The sequence below is a fragment of the Chaetodon trifascialis genome, chromosome 8 (assembly GCF_039877785.1).
Source record: "Chaetodon trifascialis isolate fChaTrf1 chromosome 8, fChaTrf1.hap1, whole genome shotgun sequence".
In the NCBI taxonomy this organism is placed as follows: Eukaryota; Metazoa; Chordata; class Actinopteri; order Chaetodontiformes; family Chaetodontidae; genus Chaetodon; species Chaetodon trifascialis.
The window spans coordinates 3,535,372-3,556,549 of NC_092063.1; the positions used below are offsets into that span (position 1 = coordinate 3,535,372).

A 21,178-nucleotide genomic window follows, 5' to 3' on the forward strand; every position below is an offset into this window, starting at 1 on the left:
GAGAAATAAAAATAAAATGTGCTTTTAGGTTAGACTCAGTCAGTATTTTACTGAGAGTTTCAGGATCCAAAACATCAGTTTGATTACAATAAGATGATAAAATATAAAATGACTGAGACACACTTACAGTCTCCTGAGGGGGTCAAATACTCACACATCAGCGGTGGGAAGTAACTGAGTACATTCACTCCAGTACAGCATCGAGGTACTTGTACTTGGGTATTCCTATTTTCTGCTACTTTGTACTTTTACTACACCACATTTCAGAAATATTCTCCTTTTTACTCCATTTATGTGACAGTTACCAGCTTTTACAATGCTAAGATTTTACATACAGGGTTACATTTCAATGCAAATCAACTTGTTTCAAATATTTTCTAAAATGAAGTTCAGGCTGCTGATCAAACAGCCAAACAGTACATAAAGTACTACATTTATTTACTTGACTTCAACCAACTGTAGAATGCTACGTACACATTAATGCATCAGTAATAATAATCTAAAATATAATAAAAGGGGCCATGCTGCATAATGAGGAGTTTTTATGAGTGTATTCAAACTGCAGTACTGATACTTTTACTGAGTACTTCTCCAGTTCGTCTTTGTAGAGGCTGATGAAGGACTGACACCAGACTCATGTAACCTCACATCACCGAGCAGCTTCCAAGAGAAACACCAGGACCAGCTTGATCTTTCTGAGGGATTAGCGCTCCAGCTTCAATTATGTCATTAAAGTGATGCAAAACAAAGCTCTCCATTCTCCTCAGTGGGATTACACCAACAGGGATCACATCTTATATAACCTGAGCTGTAACTACAGCCTCCAGAGGTCAAGCGAAGCAGCTCCCACATGAGGAAGAGTCACCGAAGACCTTAAACTCAGCACAGACCTTACAAAAAATCAATCAATCAATCAATCAAAAGGTAATCAGGATTTAATTCAACAACAGAAGTTAGTTTTTAATGTGGCTATAAAAGTTACATAAGAAATCAAATTAGAGCTAAAAATGTTAATTGCTCACGTAACCGGAGATTAAACTGAAGTTAGCGCTCGCATGAAAGTGGAGCCGCGTGTGGTAACTGATCAGTCGAGGTTATTTAAGTCATCAATCACTGCTCCTGAAGTGTGTTTGACTATAAACATGATTTATGATCACACTGCTGGGATCATAATCGTTACCTTTAGGCGTCACTTCACCCAGCTCATCCTCCACACAGGCTTCCTCCAGGAGGTCATAAGGTCGGATAAATGTTTCCATTCATTCAGCAGGCACGCCTGAAAATGAGCCAGTAATCATGTACAGGTAACTGGACACAAGTCTCCTCTAAACACACCAGCAGCATCTCGTACCTTTTAGAAAGTTTTATTTATTAATTGCAGGATTTATTTTTAGTATTATTTACTGTACTAATAACTTCAGCAGAGTAAAAAATTAAATGTGGGCCTAACAAACCTGAAAGCGTTCAAGTGGTCCATTGTAACTATCTTTAATTTATACTTCCACTTCAGAACATTTCAGACAGAAATATTCACTCCACTGTGTTTTTTGACATTAATTAAAAACATATCATCATCTCATTAAATATGAAATAAACTACCACACTAAGTACTTCTAAATACTAACTCCATGCCTGATGAGCCGAGGAGTTCCTCAGACATTACTGCCACAGCAGCATTAGTTTACTGGCAATCAAGAGGACGAGTGCGCACCCTAGAGGCTAGAAGTTAGAATAGCAGGCAAACCCTTTATATAACTACAGTTCTGCGTGTGGCCAAGGTTATGGCAACATGCCCAGGAACAAACAAAGCACCTGACGAGGCTGGACATGCATTAGTTAAAGCACTGAAGACCGTAATGTATCATCAAAAACAGGAAAACTGACGCATCAAAGTGCATGATCTTTATTTGATATATTGTGAAGTGCCGTCCAGGTGGCACAAAATGGCAGCAGAACAATGAGTATATAAGGCTCCTTTTCACTAACAACAAACTGCTCTTTGTCTTGATTTCAGCTATTCTGCCAGCACATGAATAGCAACACCTGCAAACGATAAATGATGGCGTTTAGAAATAGATGAACCGGTCCGTTAGTCTGTTTCTCATTCACACCCGAATCCCTCGTGTTCATATAATACACCACAACTTAAAGAGCAGCCGATGGTTGAAGGCCATCAGTGAAAAACGTAGCTCTGATCCGAGAGGACTGAACGATCGACCCCTGAGAGTAACTATCCCACATGCTATCAGGGAAGGCGAACAGCAGGGAGTGCTACAAAAATCCTAAAACTCATGAATGAAACGTAATAGAATGAAATCATTAATAACGGAATTTAATAATTCACATATTTACCTACCTCTCTGCTTCGTCTCCACCGTCATATTTCTAGAATTTATTCAGCGTACAAATGCCAATCATAGAATTATGATATGCATATCATGTGTACAGTAGCACTTATTCATGATGTCACAAGTAAAAACAACGTGAACACTGAAGGATTCTCAAAAACACCATCTGTCCTGTGTTTTCAGACTACATCCATCCCAAAGGCTCCGACGCCGGCTGCCGCAGGTTCCCCACCGCCGTCGTTTTCTGCTGCCGAGTCGCACGTTTCTGACACCAAACCAGGCCGAGTCCCCGGCTGGGTAACGACCACCTGCTGTGCCGTGGTTGCTAAATCACTGGAAGTCCTTTCTCAGGTGTGATCTGTTGCTCTGACCCCGATATCCGGGCAGGAGCTTGTTAGACGCCTCGGAGCTCCAGGCTAAAGTCTCCCTCTAGGGGTGGATTGCAACTTAAATACCCTCAGCCTCTGGCCCTTAAGCCCCAACTCTTCATCCTATCTGGAGAACGAGGAGCCGCTCAACGATTCTGTCTCATCTTTGGCTTCTCAAAAGTTCAGTTTCAGGTTCCAAGTCTGAAAGCAGCGAGTGTCACGCACAGTAGATGTGAGGGCACCTACAGTCCAGGTTCATGCTGAGTGCGCGACAGCCTTACGCCCAGTGAACCTGAGCTCCTGCCTTCGAGTGCCGTTTGGCCTCCCGGATGGAGAAGGCCTCTTGCTCCTCGCTCATCTCCTTCAGCCTCTTCTCCTCCAGAAACGCCACCAAGGAGTCCCTCATGTCCACCACCTCGATCATCTGCTGGAGGACCCGGTCTTCCTCCGCCTGCTGCTCCGATGTCTTGTCTGCACGATGAACACATATGCAGCTTTTAAAGCAGCTACAATCCAACACACACTACAATCCTCTTTTCTTTCCACCGCTCTCTCTTACACCCACTGCACACTAGCTGCCCAGCACTGTGAACTTAGGGGAGCGTTTAGCAGCTAAAGAGCCAGATATTGCCCTCGGCTAATAGACCTAAAACACACCAAAACATGACTCCAATGAGGGATCGTGCTGCTCTGTAATGGCTAGATGAGAAAATTAGCGTCTGCTAACAAGTTCACCATATCATCTTAAAATCAGTGGCTGCAGGTTTTAATTAAGAATGAAACTCACCCACTAATCCAACACAGACGTGCACTAAACACAGACGTATTAGTCTAAATTGCATCCTGTAATCCGGCTGTGACCGGTCTCTCCTCCAGCAGCAGAGAGGTCTAACATGACGATGAATGGCTGCATAAGACCAGACGATGATATATGACGACCCGTATTGTCAGACAACACTGCCCTTTCTGTCACCTGTTAATTAATTATGTATTTTTGCAAAAAGACTTTTTGAAGACACGAGGAATCTTCAGACTCGTCCTGTTTCCAAATCTAATGTTCCCAGAGATTGATTGTGATTTCTTCCTGTTCATACTGACTGCAAAGTAAACATGCATTTAGTGCTCACCCAAAGCTAATATCAGCTGATCAAATCAAGCCTTTTTAGGACAACACTCCCTCTTTCTGTACTATCCCGCCTTTTCAGTTCAGCACAGACAAACGGTCTGTGGAGCTATGAAGAACACATATTATATTTTGGGCTAACACTTCACAAAATGCAGGACTGAACCAGACCAGAAGAAGAGAGGGAAGGAAACACGCAATAATTGTCCCAGCTAAACACAACGGGTGCTTGTTTGTAACTTGTTTTCCTCTGACAGCTTCAAAATCAAAAAGTGTGCTAATGCCAGCACACCAAAGTACACACCAGTAAGCTCCATGTATTTCCTGAGCTCCATCTCCAGCATGCTCTGCTTGTCTTCCAGCTCCAGCTGTCGAGACCTGAGAGAAAAACAAACATCAGCTGAGTCATGTCAACATTACATCCTGCTGTAGCCGCGGGTCATTATGAGGCCGTAAGACAAACAGAGCCCGATTGTAACGACGACACACACAGAAACTGCAGTGTTTTTGAGGGGAGGGTCTGCAGTCACGGACCCTCTGGCTATTCAGTCACTTCCGCCCCTGCACAAAAGCCGTGCTGTGTTCCCAGCCAGGCGACACAGGCGCTTACTGTCTGAGCTTAAAGGTGAGCCAAGGAAGGTGCACACTTACGCCACCATGAGGTCGGACTCCTCGGAGACCAGCGCGTTCTTCTCGTGGACCAGTTGGATCCACTGTTCGATCATCTCAGGAGAGCCGCTGCTGCCTGGAAGTGGAAGAGCGCAGTGTTTGGATATCCGTGTGCTCGTTAAGTTAGAAAGAAAGAGGAACGAGATGTCGTGGAACGAGATTTATTTGTCTGCAGGTTTCTGTCTTACCAGCCTCTCCTCGCAGAACTCGCTCCAGCTCCACGCCCTTGTCCTCCAAGTCCTTGAAGGTCACCTCAATCTCCTCCAGTCTCCTCTGGATGGACTGCGAACCATGAGAAAAACATTAAAGTTAGAATCCTCATTCATTAAATCAAACCCTGTATTCATGGTCGCCATTCAGTACTTTCACATTCCACGAATCATTTATCTGTATATAGTAGTTGTCATTGTTCGTGGCAGGGTCCGCCATTCCCACGCAGGCTTCAAACTGCCTGCCTAAGCGTGAGGGATTTATAGGAAATGCTTCAGTGTTACTCTTTTTAATTTTGTCTCATTGATGTCAGCTTCAGTGGTCACGGTTCACTCCATCACAGCTGTATCACAGCTTTATTTTGTTCTTAACTATGCATGTCCCACTGTGGCTTTTATTGTGAAGATGCCGCAGGAAATATGCTTGTGGCAGCGATCTGGTGTGTCTACAGAACAAGACATGGTTATTATTTTAAATATTGCAGAGAGCAATGAGACAATTTGAGCTTTTCGACAGGCTGCACACATCCAGCGCCTCAAACAACATTTGCTGTTACCACCAGTACTGACAGGGGGCGCCACATCAACCAGGAAAGAAATCTCAAGGATTCAAACGTACAATAAATATTCTGAAAAGAAGTTGCTGCACTGTTGACAGATTTAAGAGCAATAAAGTTAGATATTCGAGTTCAAAGCTTGTGAGTGACGCTGGAGAAGCTGCTGATCAATAAAACATAGATGAGCGATGAGTATTGTGACACTGACCTGGGCTTTGCGCAGTCGCTGTAATTCGCTGATCTTGGCACGCCGCTCCAGCGTCCTCATCTTCATCAGCTCCAGCTTCTCGGCCTCAACAGGGTCCGATGGCACAGTCTGGAACTAGAGGCAAAGAGTCAGTGTTGTACACGCACTTCTGGTAAAAACGAAGCAGCATGCAGACAGAAAACGTCAGCCTCTCCTTACTTTCTCATCAAATAAGTCGATATCGTCTTGCTCAAACATCTCATCATCGTCATCATCGTCGTCGTCGTCGTCTCCATCGGCGCCCTCCTCTGAGGCGCTGTGAACATGTCTGAATGTTGTTTCTGTGGTAAAAACGCAAAACGGATGTTGTGACAAGTGTGACAATGAATCCAGATTTACCAAGATCTCAAAGCAAAGAGGAGACGAGTCTTCGGCTTACCCACTCTCCCTGGATGACTGACGAGGACGCTGAGCCGGGGGTCTCTGCTGATCCTCGGGGACGAGAGATTCCAGGGGGAAAACTTGGACCGTACTCTGGTCTGCCCGCTTGGCATCTCTTTCCTCCTGAAGCAGCGCCGATTCCTCTTCTCGCGGACGTGACTGGCGGTGCTCCCGCTCCAGTAGCCCTCCTCTTCTTGCCCGTCCAGGCCCTCTGGCTTCGGAGGGCTTGGACCCCCTGCAGTTGCAGAGGAGGAGGAGCAGGAGGAGGATCCGCCAGGGGTCTCTGAGTCGGAGTCTGCGCTGAAGCTCTGAAGATTCACCAGCTGGGTTTTCTCCTCAGCGGTCAGCTGAAGCTTTCGGAGCGACTGCTTTGGACGGGAGTCTGGCGCCGGGGCTGGAGATGAATGTTTTTCTGGAGTGGAGGGATTGAAAAGGTGGAGCGTGCGAGGCTTTGCGGTTGGAGGAGACGGCTGAGGGCTGGGGTTCTGCCGAGAGAGACGTGGCTTGGGGACCGGACAGGGCGTGTTGGGAGGAAGCTCCTCAGTCTCCTCCTTGGGGGGTGCTGCTTCCCCAGCTTTCGATGGAGCGTCTGTGGAAGCTTTTGATGAATGTGGTTCTTGGGATTCCTCTTGGGATTCAAGTACATGATGGTCCTGCCCTTCAGGTTCGTGTGTGGGACCACAGTCCAGAGTGTGCTCGTACTCCTCATCTGACGGAGACGGGGTGTAATCGTCGCTGGAGAGCCCGTTCTCTTCGTCTGACCCTTTCAGATTTCCTTCGCTATCCTGCAAACAGAAATGACATTGAAAAACCAAAAAGGAAAATGTTGATGATGTTTTGGTCTGCAGGCCTCACATACTTTGACACAAACATTCTCATTAGCTGTGCATAACTGCTGCGAGCGAGTCAGCCCTGCAGGCTGACGACATCGGACCGGGCGCCAGAAGGATGATGTATCATGCAACAGAAGATTGTGTAACACGAGCATTATGAACACAAGGATTCAACATGGAGTCTGGAGCAGCAAGCGGCAGAATGGCTTACATCTGTTCTGTTCAGTGACCCACCTTACAAGACGGTTCAGCCCCGTCTGCCAGATCCAGCTCCTCAGAGTGCAGCTCACAGTAAAATCTCCCTGAGGAGACATCACAGATAAAAACAATGAACGTAGTTGAAAAGTCAGAGACAAGCGACGTGCTCAAGAGGAAAAACCCTGCTGTTCTCTTAAATCATTCATCACTCATCTCAGTCTGAGTGGAACCCCCTTTAAAAGGGTCTCAGTGCAAATTATTAATTAGACAAATAAATAAATAACTAGGTGGTGCTTCACTTACTGGAGCAAAACCTTGTCCTGGCTTTGAGAGAGCACGTTATACCACAGGTTGGAACCAGAATTACAAGTGATTTGTTTTAGCAGGTGCTCACCTGTGGTCTGGTCGAAGGTGTATCCTCCCAGCCTGAGCGTGATGCCGCACTGGTGGCAGGTGAAGCAGCTCCGATGGAAGAACTTGCCCTCGGCACTGATGCGCTCCAGCACGTAGACCCTCTGACCGCAGAAGTAACACTCCTCGCTGTTGGTCATCGCCGCACCGGGACCAGGACCGGGTTCAGGTTCAGGTTCAGGAGCAGGTGCAGGTGTGGGACTGAGCTCAGGGGACACAGGAAGCACCACCGGCTGAGGGAAGAGGTCGTAAGACAGAGTTAAAGTCAGCGAGGCGATAACAAGAAGAATTAATAGAGAAAGCTTCAAAAGCAGAGTCCAGTTAGTTAAACACAGCTCGCACTGACCTCATCTTCCATTCTCGTCTCTCTTGCTCGTTTCTCAGATGCCAGAATCTCCTGCAGAGAAAACAAGAAAAAAAAAAAACAACCATCGCATGACCTGATTATGCAGAGAACATTCAAACAAACCTTTTCAATGAATAACCACAATCCGCTTCCCATGAAATAACAGACGAAACAGGCGTGAGTCACACAGAGCGAAGGCCCAGACGTGACCTCCAGCCGCCGAGCCGGCGCGTTTGAAGATGTCTTTATCAAACACTTCTGGCTGCTGTGTAAACACTGAGTCCTGGTCACAGTGGGCGTACCTTGCGTCTTTGCAGAGAGTTGTGCTTCAGCTTGTTCAGGAAAAAGATAGCTGACTGTGTCTGGGAGAGAGTCAGAGGCTTGGACGATGGCAGGAAGCCTGCAGGTTCTGTAGCCAGCACAAAATGAAAGAAAGAAAAATGTCAGAGGGACACAGCGGATTCACTTCATCTTCCTGTTACACTGCAAGCCTGGAGACACCTCACTGCTGGCCTACTTGCAGCTTTGCATATAGCTGCATAAAATCTTCTGACTGCCTTTTTCAATATCCTCAAGGTAAAATCCTTTAATGTCAGATACTCCGTCAGAAATACAAATAATCCCTCTTGTATTTTCTGTAGCGTCACAGCAGCAGCAGCAGCAGCAGCAGCAGCTGAATTCAACTTGTCAATCCACATAAAAAGTCCTCAGCTCCAGCTCTGACTACCACTCCCACTCTTTCATCACTCAGATAAGGTTACCGGAGAATGACAGCTCCCTCCTGCCTGCACATCAGTCAGCGGATCCCGAGCAGAGCAGCGCAGCATCACAGACACGGGAGTGTATCACACCCACTCCACTTCATTCACTGCCTTCAAACGCTGGGTTCACATATACGCTGCACAAACTCCTCACGGTACAAAGGCTGAGAAAAATACCTCTGCTGCAAACAGCCGGGAGGAAAATCCTGCTTCAGCGCAGGAACAGCAGACCCCCTTCAGGAAAGCTAGTCCCACCAGAGCCCCGCTCGGCCAGGTCCACACCGAGGCTGTGTGCTCTGCTGCTGCTGCTGGGCTGGCTGAGAGCAAGAGAGCAGCTCGACCAGTAGAGGCTGGCTCTGAGCACAGCACTGGCCACTTGAGCCAAAATGAATTCTGGGTAACGTGCTCTTAAAGAGACAGCAGCCATTTGATCACTTCTCAACAGCAAACACATTTCAGTGGGAGGACACCTGACCCTTTTAAGGTGATGCTAATGCTGTGCAGTGTCTAAGCAACCGGGTTACGTAAGATTGAGGCTGCTGTCACCAGCAGCTATCTCCAGAATAATACCGGAACATAAACAGCATTAAAAATGACATAATTAATGAAACATTAACTGTGGTGTATTGCAAAGTGCTTTCTTGGCTTTTCCATTTGGCCTTGCTTGATATTCTTTTTACCCTTGCACAATATACCCAAACCTTTACCTTTGGCTGGCACAGTGAAGGCCTTTTGGATCTGGGTGAGGTAGAGCACCATAGACAACTTGTCTATCTGACCGCTGTTGGCTAAATCACTGGCAGACATGACAGGTGGGATGCCCAGCTCCTTCTCCAAGATGCTAAAAGCCAGCTGGTTGTTGTGAACGGTGCTGGACTCATCCAGGGACGACATGTTACTGTGGACGAGTTAAAAAGGTGGATTATTATACAGAGGGTGTCATTAAATTAGTTTTGGTTACTCTTTGGTTAGCCAAGGATTTTATTAGGTGAAATGTGTTAAATTCACTTTTTTATTTGAAGAACTGGGTCAAATTAGCACAATTGAATCATTACGTAGCAACACAGAGTCCCACAGGATGCTAATGCTAACGGCTAATGACTCACATGAGCTGAGGTCTGAAGTGGTGGATCAGAGCACACAGAGCCAGGCCGGACCTCCAGGACTGGGTGAAATCTTTGACATCCACATTCTCATAACCCGCCGTGTGTTTCTGGCACCATTTCAACAACTCTTCAAAACCGCTGACCGAATCTGGGTGGACGAACACGGACGATTCATCAGACTCCGCAACCTTGTTGTGGTTTTACAATGGTGAAAAATGTCTGGCTTTGACATGTAAATATGGTGCAAGTGAAGTGTCAATACCACGGAGCCACAAAGTGCTTCCTGCATTACTCAACATGGCTGAAAGAATAACCATCATGCACTGAGCCTGAGCGGCTGCACAGCGAGGTAAAGCTGACCTTGACGCATGTGCGGCAACCGGTTCTTCTCTTTCTTGCTCGATGGATTGGCTTTATCAACATCATACAGGTGCTGCACCTAAATGAAACGACAGGAAGGTTAGTCAGTAGATTTTGATTAAATTAACCTCTGAACAGGAGCACAGCAAGACCTCAGAATAACCCAGCTTTGTGTGGGAGTCAAACCTGCTCTCAGATTTACTTTGCTGACAATAAATATGCAGAACACCTATTACTTAAAGGTCCAGTGTGTGGGATTTAGGAAGATTTATTGGCAGAAATGGGACGTGCATAATCACCTGAAAATAAGAATAGCTGTGTTTTTTATTCCTTACAATGAGCTCTTTATATCTACAGAGGCGCCTTCCACATGTTGTCAGAATGAACAAACCAAACACGAGCTCTAAAGAGTGTCTTTACGTTTTCCACGGCCTCTGTTGGGAAGCAGTCTGCTGCTAGATGCCATTACATCCTACACACTGGTCCGTTAAAAGGTGCAGATTTCCATTAAGCTCAGGCTGATATTCATTTCCTTACCATTTAAACAGACTGTAAAGTCTATGTTGTTAACGCTGCCTTACTCTCATGTCTTCTAGACTTTAATCTGCATCTCTGAATAACCTCCACGCTCAAAGCGACCTTGATTCAGATCTGTGTTGAGTAAATAAAGGATAACGGTCCTGACCTGGCTGGTCTGGATGGAGGACAGGTTGACTCTGGTGTAGCGTGTTTTGGGGTTGATGCTGTAGCCAGCGTAGTTTTTGCTGGTGTTCTCAGGTGTGGTCTGGGACAGGATCTGGTAGATACTCTCTCTGTATGTTTGTGAAGAAACGGAGTAATTCAGTCGAGTCGAGCACAGCCCAAAATCAATCAGCACAGACGTATTATGCATTGAACCAGAGAGGCTCTTGACACTTTATTCTGTCTTAGCCATATTTTCATTAAAGTTTTATCTGTAAAATTCCTTAATCTCACATTCGGCACATTTTACAGGAAACCATGACTGGAGTCAAACACCAGAAGCCTCATTGTTTTATTCTTGTCACATCAAGGAATCATGCTGAAATAATTTTTACATCTATGCAATCAAAACAACTACCCAGCACACTAATTATCTCAGGATGGGAGATCCTCCTCATGAGCAGATCCACAGGCATACTGATGATTTGGGACTATATATATATATATTTATTTATTTATAGTTTGTTTTTCAAAGCCATCTATTAATTTTCTAAACTTTTAAATCCATATTTTAGTCTTCCTTTGACCAAATATCGTACTGCAAAACTGTAAGTCAAAGCATTATGTTACCAGGCTGTTTTTATGTTAGAGCATTTCACTTGTGTCGATGTTATAACTATTATAACTTATAACTGAAACTTCCACAAGAACAAAACTGTTTTCATAATTTCTTTGCATCCACACAAAAACACTTGTTTCTCTAGTAACTGTGTGTCTGAGCAAATGACAGAAACACTTTCTCTTTCTGAGAGTGCACCACTTCATTGAATTAGTGCAGGTGGTGAGAAATACGGCAGGAAGTGAAGAAAGAGGAAGCAGTTTCATCATGTGTGTTTTTGCTTCTGATGAAAGAGATAAAACACGACTGTCAGCGCTGTGTGCCGCTTAGTGGTTTCATGAAGCCAGCTCACCGCTCAGCCAGGACCTTGAGATGCGGGACCCCCATGCCCCAGCTCCTCACCATCCACGCTGTGTCGAAAGCAGCCAGAAAGCCACGGGCGATACCCGTACCCAGAGGCCAGAACGGCTGCAGGGAACACAGCATAAGAGCAACATTAACATAACCACGCAAATAATGAGCAGTAGCAGATATACAGCGAGTGATTATCACACTGCACATGAAAGATTATCAGTCATCAATAAGACGAGTCACACTGGTCACACTGCTATGAGAGAGACACAGTGGTGCTTTCAGCTAAACGCTAACATCAGAATGCACACAAACTGACGATCAACATGCAGATGTTTAGTCTGCACACGGCCGTGCTTTGAGCTAAAGGCTGATGTTATCCATAGCAAAAGCCAGAACAAAAACCCACAAAAACTACTCCACATAGTCTGTAACGACTCCTATCAGTGTGGACGGCCCTAAAGGTGGCGTTTTCCTCGACCCTCGGTGCCTTGCCATGTCTCACTACTCTGTGTGTGTGTGTGTGCGTGTGTGTGTATGCATGTAGTTGAGGGTGTGTGTTAGTACATGCGAAGGGTGGGAGGGATGGGTTTTCACTGTTGTGTGTATGAAAAGTGCTATATAAATAAAGTTTGATTGGATTGATTAGCACGCTAACGTGCTCAGGATGACAATGCTAACGTGCTGATGTGAAGCAGGTATTATGCTGAGCATTTTCATCATCTTAGTTTAGCATGGTAATCAGGATGAAATCAGGATACGTTGTTTTAATGTGAAGTTAAAACAATGTATCCTGATTTCATGGCAATCTCTTAAAAAGTTGTCCAGACATTTAACTCAAAACAACAAACATCAACCTCGTGGCGGTGGAGGAAAAGTCGGTGGGTCACATCATCTGGCGACCATGACTGTTCGTATATTTTCTTCCAATCTTTTTTGTAGATGTTGAGACATTTCACTGGATAAATGAAAAATCTGGCACTACATGAAAAGATGGTTTCATCCTCTGGGGACCACGAATGCATCTTCCATCCATAAACCAAAGCGGTGGACGAACTGCGGCTAAAAATGAGAACTTGGGCATATCTGCACCACTTACCTCCACCAGGCAATCCCCAACAAGAGCCATCAGCAGTTTCTTGCCCCTCCTCTCCCTGACCAGAGACGCGTTCTCAGCGCGTTGCATGCAGGTGAAGTCGAACATGGCCACGTCCGGCTGGCCGGCGTGGTTCTGAGCGAACTGGAGGTCAGGCAGCTTGCCACCTGTGGAGAAGTGGGCGGCATCGTGGGCATAGAGGCGCAAAGCTTCGGGATCCACATTTGCAGGAGCCAGCAGCTCCTCTGCATTGCTGCAGTCCTGTAAAGACAGAGAGGTGCGATCTGATGAGTCACGGCACCTTTTCTGAGTCTGAGTGACAAGTCTCATACCCGGTTTACTGCATTAGCTAAAGGTCTGCAGAGAAAGAGGAGATGATTGGCAGCTCATCTCCTCAGGAGCACCTGCATGGCTGGTTCATCCATCTGGTTTGTTGCTTTTTCTTTACCGGCCAGAAACGCAGCCGGTGCCAATAGGAATCACACTTTTTTCCTGGTAATGGATGTGTTGTTCTCACCTGTTTAATGACCCCCTTCTTCAGCAAGCTCTCCTTCTTGGCAGTCATGACAAAGTAGTGGGTGTCGTCTTTGTAGTAGACAATATTCTCCAAATCAATACCTGGAATGGAAATGGAGAGAGAGCATGGTGGGCATAGAGAGCAGCGTAGGAGAGTGGGAGAATGAGGAAGGCTGACAACCAGAACAATTTCTATTTGAAAGTATCATTAGCTTGTCTGATTTAGCTTTTCTGCCACTTTGACTGGAGAGTGGGGGAGCAGATGTAGACATGAGGAGGTCAGAGAGAATTGAAAAGTCGTTCAACGTGGTACGATCAGGGCGATGAAGGCGAAGCACACAGTCCCTGTAAGGTTTCTCCAAAACGAGGGTGAAGTCGGGGCAGAGGAGGTCAGAGAGGAAGGGTGGATTTCATCACGGTTAACGCTGTCACAGGAAATTAACTGAGGATTGGAACTGAGATTAACAGCCTTCCAACGTTTTTCACACTTCAGACTGAACCCGACCTGACAGCGGGTGTGAACGCTCATTTCATGCCTTCGGGGCTGCGTTCAGCGAGGCAAAACGCAGCGATAAAATGAAAATAAAAGCGCTTGTGTTCATTAGAAATGTTCCCGTTCGGTGGCTCCGGCTTCATAACTCATGTTCTCACTCAGCGCGCGCTGCAGCACAAAATAAATGAATATGAAACAACTGATTTCTCTTTTCTTGTTTCGTTTTTTTAAAAACTGATAGCGAGCAGACAGCTGCTTCACTGCAAATCAAGACGTCCTCTTCCATCCAGCTGCAGCTCATACGGCTTCATACCCGTCTCAGTGAGGAGGTTTTGGAAGAACTTCTGGTTGTAGATGCGTGCCACGCCGCTGATCTCTGCTACTTGGGCCTCGGCAGCCGTGTTTCTGTTGATGAAGTTGGCTGTGATGCCGATAGCCAGCTTTCCTCTCAGCTCCTTGTGCTTAAAACCTGATTGTTTGGGAGACAAGAAAAGAGGAAACTGGTTTGTGCTTTCTGGCTTTGTGCAACAGGCAGGCCTTGCAAAATTTCTGCGCCCCCTTTTGTAACACTGGGAACAGAAGTGATTCAAGGGTTGTTTGTCTCACCATCAGGGACAAACCTGCCCCCTCCAGCAGAGATGAAGACATCAAACTGGAAGGCTGCAGCAGGATGAGAGGCAGGCTGCAGCTTGGCCGTCCAACCTGTCAGAAACACATCAAACCTTAATGTGGGCTGAACCTCAGCAGACACATTCACATACTGCTGCTTCCTAAGAGCAAAACTGACTGATTGCTGGTCGGGATGTAAATACCGTTTTCTCCTGTCGGCTCATTCAGGCCTTGAAACTCCACTCCCGTGTGCACCTCCACCCCGAGGAGCAGCGACACTTTCAACAGAATCAACTGCAGCTGACGGATGCCTGAAAATACACATGTATGTGTCAGATAACCGAGGTATGAGATATACAGCCAGCGCATGCACACAAAAGTTAAACAGGAGCTGCAGCTTGAGAGTATTTTCATTACCGGATAAAAAAAATCTTGAGAATCCAAACCAAGTACTCCACCAATTTAGCATAAAGAGGATCAAAACAGATGCAGCTGAACCAGAGACATGATCTTTTTTTTACTGCATGCATCTTCTCCCTTGTCTAAACTTTGTGCCTGCTTTTCCCACAATGCCACGCGACCATCAACACTCTGATCGGAGATTCGGGTACGTTATGCTAACAGTGGCTAACGTAGCCTCGTCCTGCTGGTCTCCAGTAGAAATGAGGAGCGGGCTGAAGAAGTCTGGTAAGCTCACTTCTTCCTAAGTCCACACGCAGACATCCTTTTCATCTTCAAACTTGTGGTCTTCAACCCCAACCGACGCTGACTCAAGTGACATCACTTGAGGCAATTATCAGAAAAGCTTTGCACAATTCTTTTCTCAAACGCAGCAGTACTCCACAAAACCTGTAAAAATGGTGACATTTCCCTTTAAGTGCATCAGAATTAGGTGGCTGAAATACTTCAAAGAGTATTGAAATCACAGACGCACAAAGGCTCATAAAGAGGTGGAGTCCTTTAACGACTCTGCTGATGCCATAATGTTATTCCGTCCATGACACGACCCCCTTCCCCTCATCAGATACCAACATGTTTAAATTAATGTTGTAGATTTACTTTCTGTTCATCACTGAATGGGTTACTGGGCTCATCATTTCAGCCCTAATGGGAACATTTCAAAGCAAACCCAGACCCGGCCCTCAGCAGAGGCTCATTAGGCAGAGTCATTAGCCACTCACTGATGTGATCCAGAGACCCGGTGCAGAATTTGCCGTAGAACTTCTTGGCTCCGAGCGCGCGGAGGTCACAAATGGTGTAGGGCCACAGGTGGAGGACATTGTTCCTGGAGAAAGACTCTCTCTTCTCCAACACCACCACCTGAGCCCCCAGCAGGGACAGCTCGATGGCCGTTCTCAGCCCGCATGGCCCAGCACCTAAAACGAGACACTGAGAGAGAGGAGGAGGAATCAGACAAGCAGCTAGCGTGGATGATACGACGCTAATCAGAGCATGAGCTGCTCAGAGCAGCAAGCTGTTTCCTGTCAGTGTTTCTATCTGCTGTTTGTGCTGAACATCACTGCTGCATTCATGTGTTTTTACTGCTGTAGATGTTTCAGGTTGACCTCGTTTGATCTGCTTTATATCCTGTTGGCTGCTTTAATCTACAGCAGCGCATCGTATTCTATACCATCATCACATGTTTGCAGGGGGGCTGTCCTGTGAGAACCACGTATCTCCAAAAAGCTTGATGAGCAGCCTGTTTTCAGCTTTGTGACGATGCATTTTCCAGCTAATCCAAGAGGCTTTTTAATGAGTTTATTTAGCTGAAGAAGGAGGAGACTTTTCTCAGCCCACTATTTTTGCGTAGAAAGTCGCACAGCTGATTAGCAACTGGTTTCTCAAGAGTTTTTGAGAGAAAGGGAAGGCTGGATATCGGTCTATAGTTGGCTAAAACCCCTGGATCAAGAGTAGGCTTTTTAAATAGCGGTTTTATCACAGCTGCTTTGAAGGACTGTGGTACGTAGCCTGTTGATAAAGACAGACTGATCATGTCCAATACTGAAGAGTCAATTAAAGGTAATACGTCTTTAAACAGCTTAGTCGGGATGGGATCTAAAATACAGGTTGATGCTTTGGATGATGAAATAATTGAAATTAGTTGGTGAAGGTCGACAGCAGTAAAACAGTCTAAAACTGCGACAGACTGAGTAACAGTTTCTACGGTTTCTGTGTTTGAAGACAAAACAGTACCTGTTGATGGCAGGAGCCGATGGATTCTGTCTCTAATAGAATTTTATCATTAAAGAAGCTCATGAGGTCATTACTGTTCAGAGCTAAAGGAATACGTGGTTCAACAGAATTATGGCTCTGTCAGCCTGGCTACAGTGCTGAAGAGAAACCTGGGATTGTTCTTATTTTCCTCTATTCCTCTAGACTGTCTTGCCAGGCGAACCGAAATTCTTCCAGATTGGTAGAACGCCATTTCCTTTCTATTTTCCGTGAAGTTTGCTTTAATTTGCGGGTTTGAGGAGTGTACCATGGAGCTAACCTCCTCTGTTTAATTATCTACTTTTCTAGGGAGCAACAGAGTCAAGTGTCATATGCAATGAACCTGTAGCACTATCAACCAGGTAGTCAATCTGGGAGGGACTAAGGTTAGCATAGGAGGAGCGATTTCAATGTCATATGTCAGAACAAGGTCGAGGGTGTGGTTAAAACAGTGAGTCGGTTCATGTACATTCTGATGGAAGCCAACTGAGTCTAACACTGAGATAAACGCAGTGCTAAGGCTGTCATTATCAACGTCGACATTAATAATTACTTTATCTGCTTTGAGGACTAAACCTAAACCATGCTCATGAGGGAATTGTTGGGCCTGTACCAGCTCTATATGGAAAGTGTCCTGAGACAACTCTTGTTGTGATATGGCGCTATACATATAAAATTGAATTGAATTGAATAAAGGAAGAATTCATCCTTCGTTTTATCACGAACATTCAACATCTACACATCTGGAGAAACGTGGTTTTCACTCGACAGGAACGGGGAAGAAACAGCGTAAAAGTAACTTGTAACTAAAGCTGTCAGACAAATGTAGTGGAGGAAAAAATGAATAATATTTGCCTCTGAAATGAAGTATAAAATTACAAAATGGAAACACTCAAGTAAAGTACAAGTATCTTGAAATGGTCCTTAAGTCAAGTACTTGAGTAAAAGTACTTGATTCTATTCCACCGTAATAAATGACGATACTTTGGGTTCAGTTATAACCACAACAGATATATTCCAGTGGTGAGGGGCTGCAACACGTTGAACCAATATTCATATTAAATAATCACACCTGAATCTGATAATTACACTGATGAATTATTAGCAGTTTTCAGTGTTTTCACCAGAATTCAGAAAAGCCTCAAAACCATAAACACGATGTAATTCAAACTTGATTAAACGTCAGAGCGGTGTCTGTCAGATCACCACGGAAAAAAAGAATGATCAATTCACCACAAAAAGACTGTTTAAATCCCTTTAAAGCGCAGAGAAAGCAGAGCATCGCGGCCAGTACCTTGTTTTTGCTGCATGCTTTTCCTTGCTGGTAATCTGGGTGAGACGCTCTTTTGTCCAGCTTCGTCCACAGAGCTTTGGCCTTCCAGTAGTTCAGTCTTTCCTTTAACTTGGTGTAAAAGCTCCTGAAATCCTTGGGATTGATGTCTAGCTGCCTGCAGAGCGCGACAAAGTTGTGCCTCACATCCTTACAAGTCTGGGCTTGGATGAAGAGGTCAAACGCAGCGTGTGAAGGGTTGACGGGGTCCTGGCTCGCCATAGCGGAGGAGGATGCTTGACCCGGTCCTTGGTTCACTGGGTTTGTTGGTTAACTGTGAAAGAGGAAGTTATATGGTGGTTTTAAAACTTCATACCTGGAAGTAACCGCCGTGGGGATACTGTAAATGATCAAAGGGCTGCAAAGTCCTTGTTGTTTGCATTTACAGAGGTGGGCCAGTCTTTTAAGCCCTCTACCATCCATGCGAGAGGAAGTCTGCTCCTCATGTTCACCTAATTATAGTCCAGGAGTTTTCACGCTGAGGACGTCTTTGTCACCTGGTCGGCTGAGTCATCACTAACTTCCTCTTTGTGGTCTCTGCATCTTTTCAGTTTTACGACTGCCCTGCAGGGAACAGCCCGCCCACAGTCGATGTGTCACCCTCGCTCAGCACCTCAGGACGCCAGCCTGTCAGTAGTTTCTGTTTGTGAGAGTCCACCGTTTCATGGAAACATATGGCTGAAACACATCGTGACAATGGAACTTTTTCCATATGTTTGGCTGCTGTCTGTCACCTCAGACACACAAGCTCTGACTGCTGGTTTCAGTATCTGTTGGTGTACAATGTATTAGTAGCTTGTCTTTTTAATTTGTGCTTCATAACTTATATAAATAAAGGTATTATTATCATCATCATTATCATTATTACTATTATAGGCTGGGGGATACAGTGAAACTAATATCCAGTATTAGTGTATTAGTGTCACTCCAGCAAATGTGTGCACTTGAGTGAAAAGAAACAAAATGCATTACTTTAAATAAAACTAACACAGGCCGGGGTGCACCTGAAGATTATTCCCATAGATTAACATACACATTACTTTGTCAATTAATTGATTAATAGCTTGTTCTACAAAGCATCACCAATAATTTACAAGAGCTCCAGGTGACGACTTCAGATGTCTTGCTTCAGCACCTCATTTAGATAGTTTTTAAATTACAGTTTGCTGCAATTATTAAGTTGGACCAGCAGAAGTGCCAAGCTCACAACTCAAAACCTATGTGTCAACATTTACTCAAGGTGGTTTATTTTCATAAACAAGTGTCGCATGTTAATCTTTACTGTAAATACGACACACAAACGTGAAAAGTGCTGTTCGCCTACAACATTTCAACACTTCTCAAACAGCAGCAGCAAGCTGTGGCCTGTACTTCCTGTATGAGCGTGCATGCATCACTTCCTGACAGTAATATTAACCTCACAGCTCCCCTCTGCTTCCTCCACCTCGACGCAGAGTTTATAATTACCGTCACAGAGACCATTGCAACATGTGTGTGCGAACCTGACGGAAACGGCATTTAAACTGAGGATTTCTGAAGAGTAATTATATTTAAAATCATTAAACTCCCATCTCCTGTTCATCCACTGCAGAGTGGACACTACAAGAGGAAGCAAACAGGCCTCCGGACATAAACCGAGCAGAGTCACCTTTGGTCTGATATGATAAATCAACATTGCATCACAATTAAAGTCTACTAACTGTAAATGGAGCCACTCCTCCATTAGAGGACAAAACAACATTTGCCAGGAATAAAACGGCCTGTGAAGACGAGACAGCCTGTCAAAACTAAAAATAACTCCGAGGATCATCTCGAAACTTTTATCTAATTCCCAATGAGGCTGCTGTATTTGTACTGTGTGCTATATTTTCTGTTTTAACTGGCCTGAAACATGAGCAGCAGCAGCAGAACAAACATGAAAGCACAAACTAGTTTCTCATGGTTTAAAAAAATAAATAAATTGGCTTTTGTGACACCTCTAAATATAGTTTGAGGATGGTCATGCTGTGTGAAGTGTCATCTGTGGCAGAAGTACAGTACACACACACACACACACACACACACACACACACACACACACACACACACAGTCATTGTCACCTGACTTGCTTAAAGCAATTTCTAAGGAAGAGACAAGTTGCAGCAGGAATCCAGTGGAAAAGATCAGGCAGGAGCATCCAGGGTTTGAGGGTGAATTGACCTGATTTTCCACTGGATTGGACTGGATTGACCCACCTTATTACATGTGTAAGCTCTGCGCAGTGTGTCTGGCAGCGCTGTGTGTATCAGGATGTTGGATCAAACACTGATCTCCAGCCTGGCAGGATTTTTTGGAGAGGGACACGGAGACAAGCAGAGGGGAAAGATGAGAGGGATAGAGCGAGAGCAGAGGAAATAAAACATGGATTTTCCTGCACTTATCTGGCTCTGACAGACATCCACAGTCTGTCCTGCGGCCTTAAAACACAACCTCTCACAGGTTCACGATGATAGTAAGCTGTGCATGAGGAGGAAGGTGTGGCAGTGAGCTGAATGTGCTGTGCCAAAGCAGGCTGCAGTCTCAACATGTTACCAAGTGCAGGAAGCCAGATTTAAAAGAAGGCACGCACGCTGCAAGCGCTGACAAAGCACGGCCATAAATGGAGCCAAATGACACAAACAAGCGCGCCCATTCACGGGTTTCACGGTGGACATGAAACACGGCAGATATGACAATCAGCAGAGGGCAGCAGCACATCATCAGGCCACAAAGCGCACCGACAAAACTTTGAAAGTGACCACATTCACAGAGAGAATAAAGAAAGTCTGCGCACACACACACACACACACACACACAATCACACACACACAATCACACACACACACACACCATCTTTCACACAAGAGTCAAACATGAGCAGGGTTCAGCCTCACGCTGAGTCTTGGACTTCATTTACCGGCTCTGTGGTCGTGCTGGAAGCGGCTTTCCGTCAACCCGCATCCTGTTTCCACCTCCTGTCGTCGGCTTTGTTTACAGGTGAAGAGCGCGCGCCGGCTCACCTGCGCCGAGCGGCCAGTCCGCGCGAGTGAAGTCTCTTCCGGGACTTTCTGCCGAAGCCGCGGACACGGCGCGAGCAGCAGCGCACGTGACGTGACGGCAGGGTGGGCAGGTGTTAAGGTGAACCGGCTGTTCTCATTAAAGGAGCGCTGGAAAGATTTAAGCTAAAGATAGACACACCTGCGTTTCAGCGCGCAGGTAGAGATCAGTCAGGTTATTTCGGTGTTCATGTGCAGATCGATGTCTCTGTTGGACAGTCTTTAATGGACGTGTGTTTGTTTGACCTGTGACAGCATCACAGTGAACTCTGGACTCTTC

The 21,178-nt window shown here is 45.6% G+C and overlaps 1 protein-coding gene across 2 annotated transcripts; it reads right to left on the bottom strand.

Annotated features, from left to right (window-relative positions):
* Positions 1–1,881: 1,881 nt before the first annotated feature.
* mical1 (microtubule associated monooxygenase, calponin and LIM domain containing 1) lies at positions 1,882–20,912 on the bottom strand. 2 transcript variants are annotated; one of them, XM_070968394.1, is made up of 24 exons: positions 20,760–20,912; positions 17,788–18,097; positions 15,464–15,671; positions 14,486–14,593; positions 14,280–14,375; positions 13,987–14,142; positions 13,182–13,282; positions 12,668–12,925; positions 11,570–11,685; positions 10,603–10,729; positions 9,918–9,996; positions 9,558–9,705; positions 9,159–9,349; positions 7,993–8,099; positions 7,691–7,741; positions 7,328–7,577; positions 6,970–7,037; positions 5,901–6,687; positions 5,681–5,802; positions 5,483–5,596; positions 4,697–4,790; positions 4,491–4,584; positions 4,144–4,217; positions 1,882–3,187 (listed from the first exon to the last, which is right to left on the bottom strand). In XM_070968394.1, exons 2-24 carry the CDS (start codon positions 18,043–18,045, stop codon positions 2,994–2,996), a joined length of 3,801 nt encoding a protein of 1,266 aa, XP_070824495.1. In that variant the 5' UTR covers positions 18,046–18,097; positions 20,760–20,912; the 3' UTR covers positions 1,882–2,993. The 2 variants fall into 2 exon arrangements, with proteins under 2 accessions (XP_070824495.1, XP_070824493.1); XM_070968392.1 differs by having other exon boundaries at positions 9,147–9,349; positions 20,760–20,899.
* Between the last annotated feature and the right edge of the window lie 266 nt (positions 20,913–21,178).

What these genes read in the sequence shown, in the direction of transcription:
- mical1 (XM_070968392.1), bottom strand. Translation starts at nt 18,045, where the DNA reads ATGGCGAGCCAGGACCCCGTCAACCCTTCACACGCTGCGTTTGACCTC. An exon ending in CTCAAGGTCCTGGCTGAGCG is followed by an intron (nt 10,730 to 11,569) that starts GTGAGCTGGCTT and finishes ACAAACATACAG; the next exon opens with AGAGAGTATCTACCAGATCC. An exon ending in GAGTCCGACCTCATGGTGGC is followed by an intron (nt 4,218 to 4,490) that starts GTAAGTGTGCAC and finishes TTTTTCTCTCAG; the next exon opens with GTCTCGACAGCTGGAGCTGG.